Genomic DNA, 8,593 nt, shown 5'->3' with positions numbered 1-8,593 from the left:
CGAACCTGTTGCTGATGGGAAATCCATGAATCAGCGTCCATGGGGCATTTGCTCAAGATCAGGGCCCTGCAGTCGTGGGTCAACAAACTGTTGACATTGGCACACGTTCGGCGGTAGTTGGGAGGTAGACAATTGGGATCGAGGCTTGGGTGATCTGAGTGATCTGGTTTATCCTTAGGCCCTGACAAATGCCCTGGGTCTTCTTGTTCCTCGGCCTGGTAGGGGGCTATCCTTCTGCCTACTCTCCCTCCACGAGGGCTGATTCGGCCTCCACGCTGCCAGTCGTGGGTGATGTGATCGTGGGGGGTGGTGGAGGCGGTTAGTGGCAACGAGTACTATTGAGTCGTTTGGTAGATTGTGGAACAGGGGGCAATGGGATAGTGGAACTCGTCCCCGCTGCCGACTCCGCAGTCGTGGCTTGGATCCCACTGGCCACCACACCAAGGGTCGACGACTCACTATAGCCGAATAGGAAGCAGAGCGGCAGTCACTTGTGATCAATTGAGGAGCCATCCACTTTCACAAAATTAATTTACCAAATTAAAAAACTAACAAACTAACAAATTAACAAACTTACAAATTAAGACCTATATCCATTGTTATAAAAATCTCATCTAGGCGCTACGGGGCTAGCCACTGCCCCAATTAATGCATTTGAAAATCAAGAAATGACACATAGATCTCCTTAGGCATCCGCTTAGCCCACCTAGGTGCCCGTCTGCACCCATATGGGCACGTGCCTAGGTCGCAACTTAGATAAAAAATCGATTACTTCCATTTTGCATTTTATTTTTGTTCAGTAAATTGTAAGAGACTTGTTGAATACTTGGATGAACACTCATTATATGCTTGTTTTTCATATTTTCAATATGTTATAATACTTTAATCTATATGTCATTTTAGTTTTCAATTCATATATTTCAATAGATTATGTTTTTTAAGTCTAAATCAACATATTACAAATTTCACAAAACACATATCTTCACAGATTCAATAGATTAAAACCCTCAACATCACAGATTCAACAGATTAAAACCCTAGACATCACATATTCAACAAATTAAAAGGCCCTTGTAATATTATATGATCTGATCAATAGTAACATAAATTTGGCAAGAATGCGTACTTATTCTGCAAAATTACATGCTTCCCGATGTGTTTTTTTCTTTCTATGTTCGGAAAAAGAAATACTTCATTAACACAAGACGCTAGCGGAACAAGCCACAATATATAGTATGAGACTAAACACAAAACAGCAACAGTAGGTGCTACAAAACACAAATGAGCCCCAAACATGTAGCCCCAGTAAAACAGAAACCCTAGCCCTAAGACCCAGGCATAATATTTACTCGCACGAGGAGAAGCCTTCGCAGCTGGCGCTAACCACGGGGTAGTGACTATCCAGACAACCGGCAAGACGCGGGATTATTGAACCCTAATTTTCCAGGCATACCAGGTCTGCTCTCTTACAAGGCCTTCAAGGTAATGGGCAAACCACTGCTTAACCGTGGAATGTGTGACATCTTTTCCAGGCTAGGATCCCAATCATGAATTGTCCAGCTACACAATAAGGGGAAAGAATTTTAAGATTCATCAATATAAGATGTCCACACTCCCGTAGGTGAATTTTTACCGTTGCTCAAATGTGATTTCCAAAACAAATGGTCATAAATTGCACATACATGCATGGGCGAATCACCTTAACATAGCTCATACAAGATAAGAAAAATCAAATGATGGCTCTGAAAACTCTCACTCACCTGTATCCACTTACTACACGGTGTAAAAAGATCATAATTGTCGCCTTGGCCATATTGGTTCCTAAGCATGACCTGGGTCCTGACCCAAATGGTATATAGCTATATGGCTTTGGCATTTCCTGGAGAAAATTGACACAAACGATAAGTAACACATCTGTCAATGTCAATACCTTGGCAACAATGAAAAATGAAGTGTATGAAATTTCAGTTATGGGTTCGGCCAGTTGGCCAAAGCAGTGAGCGTGTCCAGTTTCAACCATATTTAAATCCTTCTCCTGCATATTTGAGTGGTTTAAATATTTTTGTGTATAACAGAAGTTAAAAGAAAAATGAAGTGTTCGGCTAGAGAGACGGGTACATCAAATCTAGATGGGTCGAACTGTGTTGGGTTTGGAAACAGATCTGGATTCATGTGTATGCGAGTCACATCAATATTCACCCGCCACCCTTTCTTTATTTCAAAACCTGCAATTGCATTGTGATGAATTAAGATTAAACAAGTTTTTGTTAAGAGAAATATTGAAAAGGAACCTATCATCTATCCTCTCCGGGGTTCTCTATGAGATGGAAAGCATTTCCGCTGTAGTGCTAGCTGTGGTAACTCACGGCTTCGAACATCTATAAACAGAAGAAATATTTGTATGTGCCGGTCATATTTAACTTCTCTAGGTTAAGTTTATTGTAACATACCTTCTAAAGTGCAGTCACTGGTAGCTACACGAGGAAACCACACAAGAACATTTGCCAACCTCAATGTCTCTTTCATAACCTGGAGAAAAACATACGGAGCACTAAAGATGTCAACGCGTTTGTATGCAAGGTGTCTCTGCTATCAGTTTAATCTGGTGAAAAGTTGCATGATTAAAGATCCTTTTTATACGTTGAATTTAACAATCGAAAGTTTCTAGGATGTGGTGCGAACCTTGACACAGTAGGGCATGTTTTTAATATCTTCATGTTTAGCTGAAGCTCCTTCTGGCCTAGCTCTGGCTATTGTCAACTGTTCCTCCTGTATGTTCATATATTCTTTCTTATCTATCTCAACGATACTGAAATTGCTACCACAATTTATATGATATGAAGATACACTTTGGAATTACTTACTCTGAGTCTGTCCAGGACTTCTCTGTTCTCGTCGAGAAACTTAAGGCTCCACATCATTGCAGCTGAAGTGGTGGTCTGCCCTGCAATTATCAATGTCAATAGGTTGTCCATAATCTCTGCGTCTGTCAGCTTTTCATTGTCAGGGCATGTATCTCTTTCTATCATCGACTGCAGGAAGTCATCTGAATACTCCTTTCCGCTTCTCCGCTCTGCGATCATGTCTTTAAAGACTTTCATAACACGAGCTCTTGCCTGCTTTGACAATTCTTTTAGTAAACTCTTCAAGGTAAACTATTTCTGTAGTCATATATTACAAAACACTCGGATAATGAGATGTAGTGAGATTTGTGAACTGTTATTTGAATGAGAGAGAGTTGATTTCCAGCCACATTTTTGGTCGACAATGTATATCATGTTAAGACCCCTAACTAAGCTTTAATAATGCGTTAGACGATGAACTCCAAAAATTTAAACAGTGAATGAACTAACAAGGATGTACACGTCACGTACCTTCATGCCATTGTAATATCTAGTGCCCGGAATCATGACTGGAAAGGATATCATGGCATCTGAGACTAAGGCGCAGTCATGCTCAAACATTCGCAGTATTTTATCATCTGTGACGCTCATTAGCAAGGTGCACATTGCGTCGGACGTTAGCTGCGCATCAGATAACATTCAGAGAGATCAGCTTCTTTTACCCTACTACTATATATATATATATGAGACTCTTGTTTCTACAATCATTCCAGAAGAATTTCCATACTTTCATACTCAAGGCAAGCACTGAAAATTTTTCCCCGCTTTCTTCTCTTGTTTTTAGCTCCTGGCACAGAATTTTATCAAGCTTCTGTATGAACGTAGGTAAAGAACTCATGGAGAAAGGATCAGATAGAAGGCGCCTAATCCTTCTATGAGTCTCCTGAGCCACAACCAGCAAGCTATCGACTCCAACAGCATCTGACATTGGTTTTAAATACGCCTTGTCGAAGGTTGCAAAATCACTAGCAAAAATGGTTCTTGCACCCTCTGAACTTGGAACATAAACATGGATCTTGCCAAATAACCTCGTCTTAAACCAATCTCCATACCTATAGTTTCACCGCGATAGTCAATTCAACGTTCCATCAGTATGAAAATGATTAAATATACATACTCTATCAACCAAAAGAACTTTTTTTAGTCTATTCAAGTAGGTTCTAAAGTGCATCCATAATATTGCATCAACTACATAGGAGTGTAAGAAATCATTCATCTCAGTAATCATTAGTGTTACAAGTTAGGTGCACTAGTAACATAAAGCATCACCTTTGACAAGTTCCCCTTGAATGATTTTATTTTTATTTTTTCATAGTGTTGAAGGGTCAGCACAAAAGAAGAAAAATATAATTGGTAACATCGTCAATGGAGCGCTAAGTGATCGATAAGTCCTAGACACCAAAGAAGCGCTAAGTGATCGATAAGTCCTACATGTACATTCCAATATAGCGATGGGGTGATAGAATAACTCACAACATTCGCCGGCGTCTGACAAAGTCATAGCATCCTTTTGCACTGTTACTTGTTGAAAGGAAAGAAAGGGTTTCGCCGAAAATGGGTAACCCCAACCCGCCCGGGATGCTACCTTTGGAACTGGTGACCCTTCCCCTAGCAATTTTTGGGACCAAAAGTACTGTTACAATAGAAAGCAGAGCAGCAATGAGAATATCACTATAGTTCTTCACAAAGAGGAGGAGCTCTTCCCTTGATGGATTCAGCATCTTCGAGAAAATTTCAAAAGTTGCCATGTTTTTCTTAATGAATCTAATCGGTTCCGATGGGGCCTTTTATAGAGAAATGCACAATGTAGTCTTTCAAACGAGACAAAATGTTAGAAAGGAATTTTTTTGTTTTAATGTTAAGAGCATCTCTGGGGAGAAAAGGCTTTAGTTTATATATTTGACTAGATTTATATGGTATGTAGAAGATGAGTGCATGAAGTCAAATGTTTCAATTCATCGTGTAGTTTTAATGTAGAGTAAGAAATGTAGACATCTCATACCAAGACCAAAAGTTTATGGTTACCTTATACATTAAATTAATAGAATAATATTGGGTTATTTTATTAATTGATGACAGTGACCCGCCATTAATTAAGATTTTTTATCCGAAAATATAATAATCCAAAATTATAAAAATTAATATTCAAATTTGAGTATAGAAAAGAGAAAACATTGCTCTGTTTAGTATTAAAGGTTTAAGGATTCAACTAATTAAGTATTGAGATCATCATCTATATTTTTATATGTAGGTGGGTTCTTGATGTAGCACCGAATTAAAAAAAAAAAAATGTTCAGGCATCTTGTTGATAGATAATAATGCTCTAAAATATTAATGAGAGATATCCATATGCTCAAAATTGTGTTTTTTTTTATTTGATTTTTGGTTAACAAATTATCATAGATTGCATCCTTGCCAAGGTTTGTCAGCACTCGGCAGAGCGCATCAAACCCACTTTTCCCGTCGTCTTCTACTTTTCTGAATTTGTTAGGAAAATTAATAAAAAATGTTTGAAAATTTTGAGTTTTAAAGATAATGACAAAATAAAAAGTAAAGTGAATAGTACCATGATTGATTTTTTAGTGTAAAAATGTGGTTTTTCGTTAAAGTGAACAGTATCGAGAGCTTTTCGTTAAAGTTCCCTAATTTGTTTGCTTGGCCTTTAAATATCATTAGTGTCTTCTTTTATGCATGGAAATATAATCAATGTCGAGTAGCAGTTCAAGATATGTGATTAGTGGCCGGAAAAAAGTACCCAACTGTGTGAGTAATTTTTATTTGGATAATGCTTAGCATAAGCACTACGGTTAATGTTCTATTGTGCGTCTTCTTATCAACCTACTATGGTTGATGTCTTTTAACCATACAAATGCTTTAATAACTTTTTGTGTTAGTTTTTACTGACTCTTTAACCTTCATGTAGCATTACTCCTTCTCTGGTTAACTACCCAAGAAAATTTACATATATTGGAATTACAAAGATAATGCAAATGGACATTCATAAAAAAATTACTGTAGTTCTTCACAAGGAAGAAGTACGATTCCATTGATGGAGTCAACATCTATAGCTTTTTAAAACTAAACTCTATTGATCAAGAAAAATATCAAATGGTCCTATGTTTGAGAATTAGAGTGCATAATGAACTGACGAACAAAAGAATTACAAAACTAAGGTTGCTTCAATTATATTTGTACAAATATAAGTGTGCTGAATCGGTATCAGACTGTATGGACACAAATACTCAAAAGAGATAAGTGTCTTGACTGTAAATATGGTTCGACCATCAGAATGCCGAATCTAAAATGCCATTGTGAATATCCAATCACAAAATGGGTTCGGCTTTTAATGTGGCAAACAATGTAACTTGGTAACACCTCACTTCACCTAGGAAATTAATGAGATGACCTCACTCAACAAGAACTCAAAGACTCCTTGTTGGTAGAGACTTGGATAGATAATCAACCAAATAAACTTGAAGTAGTGTTTTTTATCCAAACTGGAAGATGCTGCACGATCGACTGACTCTACGACTCTAGAGTTGTTTATACAAATTGAGAGATGTCACCGATTGTCAATTACAGAGCTGTTTATACAAACTGAGAGATATGATTGATGAAGTTAGGAAGGTCAATGTTTTCTCAAAGGTGAGTGGGTTTACGAGAAATTGTGCATGACAAATTTATGTGTTATGTTGAAGAGGCTTTGAATGTCACAAATCCACATCTATTTTTGTTGGAGTAGAGTCTTATCTGGATTATACCCTTACAACACCAATTCGTTCTAATCTCTATATAGAGCTCAACCACTCCTACTAGACTTAGGACTTTGAACCTACTCTTTTTCGAGGTTTAATTCAATCTTGCCCTGAATCAGCTACGAACATTGATTATCGGAATATTATGAATCTTATTAACATTCAGCCTGATCCTTAACAATTCTACTTAATTTAGGACTAGACGAATCCAATCCCATTTTTCTCAAAGTCAGACACCAATTAGGATTCACCTACTTTTCTTTGGGTCGACCTTAGTCGTAGGACGGTCCTAGGCGTCTTGGGTTTTCTTTCTGGGTAGAACCCAAAGTCATATTCACTATTTTAGTCCATATGCGTTCGAAAATTAAGAAAGTGCGATAAGACCCGCCTAAGCGTATGCCTAGCCTGCCTAGGTCTAGACTTTCACTTAGATAGAAAATCAATAACTTTCATTTTGCATTTTAAATTTTCAATAAGATGTAAGAAACTTGTTAAATATTTGGACGAACACTCATTATATGATTGTTTCACATGTTTTCAACATGGTCTACTACTTTATAATATTGTTTGGACCCATTTTTACAATATCGGCCCGAGCAATCAAGGCCGTCGGATGAGCAGGGTTTTAGGCCGTTGAACGACAAAGTGGTTGAAATAAATTATGATTGAGATAATGTTGGGATTTTAATCATAATTTATTAAACCTAGTTTTTATCTAAAACCCCAATTTATTCGTAGGATGGTGGGGCATTAGAATCCTAATGCATTACTGATTATTGGCGAATGGTTATGGATTGGTATGGATTTTTGCGCATGCATAAAGATAAGGATGCCAATTTGGATTTAATCAGCCGCATGATTGGCGTTGGTCAGCCATACATGCATATTATTGGCATATTTCAAGGCGGGAAGCTTATTGGCATAAAGGGATATGATCCTTGGCTAAAGGATATAAGACGAATGTACAACCAGATGCAATTCCACAAGACAGAGTCCAATTAGGACTCTCCAAGAGTATCAAGCGGACGGGTGTAACTTTCACTATAAGTAGGGAGGGTTGCGCACCATTCAAAGCCCCACAAAATCAATACAAAATTGCCCTGCGCAAACTCTCACAACTTGAGATCTTTTTCTTTTCCTTTTTCGCTGACACATCTTCCGTTGGCATCAACAGCACTGTGGAAGCAACCGGTGGTATCTTAAGTCGGCATAGATAGCTCTGTCACCGTAGAGTCGGTCGGTCTCGCAGTATCTTCCGTTGGCATCAACAGCACTGCGGCGAGAACGGTCGGTTCCCTATCCAAGTCTCGGTCGAGAAGGGTTTTCGAGTCCTTGTTGGTCGAGGTCATCTCATTAGCCTTCTCGGCGAGGTGAGGTGTCACAGTTATTACATTCGGCACATTGCAAGCCGAATTCGGTTCGTGAACTTTGTAAGAAATAGCAGCCTTGTCTTCAGGCTCGAGAACCCAAGAGGCCGAGACGTGTTCCTTTCTCGGCCGCAATCGCAAGACGCAGAAGTCAGTAGCGCGACTCAACACAGCATCATCAAATTTACTCCTCGGCCGAGCCTCGGCCGACGAGTTGGCACGCCCCGCAATCACCGAAGGACGTAGTTAGCTTAGAATATACTCGGCCTGCGCGCCACGTAGGCTTTGTAGTTTCTAGGGTCAACATTTTGGCACGCCCAGTGGGACCCAGTACTATACTACGAAGTTCATATGATATATCAAGATTCTAATCTGGCTCAACGTAGCCGATTGTACGAGCTCCTGGAGGAATTGAAAAAACATAATGAGGAATGTAAAAAATCTTTGGAAGCAGAAAAAGTTCTTCGTGGCCATAGAGAGATGCAAAAGTCATTCGCTTGCATGTTGAAAATAAAAGCTCCTGTTATCCTACAAGGGCAATGGGTAAATGAAGACAGGGCTCGATTTA

At 38.8% G+C, this 8,593-nt stretch overlaps 1 protein-coding gene across 1 annotated transcript; it reads right to left on the bottom strand.

Annotated features, from left to right (window-relative positions):
- Positions 1–1,096: 1,096 nt before the first annotated feature.
- Positions 1,097–4,768, bottom strand: LOC126602244 (abscisic acid 8'-hydroxylase 4-like). Its single transcript, XM_050269071.1, has 9 exons — positions 4,377–4,768; positions 3,631–3,955; positions 3,375–3,524; positions 2,865–3,116; positions 2,683–2,769; positions 2,451–2,529; positions 2,119–2,225; positions 1,761–1,879; positions 1,097–1,560 (listed from the first exon to the last, which is right to left on the bottom strand). The coding sequence occupies exons 1-9, from the start codon at positions 4,649–4,651 to the stop codon at positions 1,467–1,469; spliced, it is 1,488 nt and encodes a 495-aa protein (XP_050125028.1). The 5' UTR covers positions 4,652–4,768; the 3' UTR covers positions 1,097–1,466.
- Between the last annotated feature and the right edge of the window lie 3,825 nt (positions 4,769–8,593).

This window comes from Malus sylvestris, chromosome 15 (genome assembly GCF_916048215.2).
Source record: "Malus sylvestris chromosome 15, drMalSylv7.2, whole genome shotgun sequence".
In the NCBI taxonomy this organism is placed as follows: domain Eukaryota; kingdom Viridiplantae; phylum Streptophyta; class Magnoliopsida; order Rosales; family Rosaceae; genus Malus; species Malus sylvestris.
This window is presented reverse-complemented; position numbering and strand designations above follow the sequence as displayed.

Coding starts and splice junctions, on each gene's coding strand:
- LOC126602244 (XM_050269071.1), bottom strand. CDS start 4,651: ATGGCAACTTTTGAAATTTTCTCGAAGATGCTGAATCCATCAAGGGAA. Junction 3,956..4,376: donor GTCAGACGCCGGCGAATGTT/GTGAGTTATTCT, acceptor GTGAAACTATAG/GTATGGAGATTGGTTTAAGA. Junction 2,770..2,864: donor AAGTCCTGGACAGACTCAGA/GTAAGTAATTCC, acceptor ATGAACATACAG/GAGGAACAGTTGACAATAGC.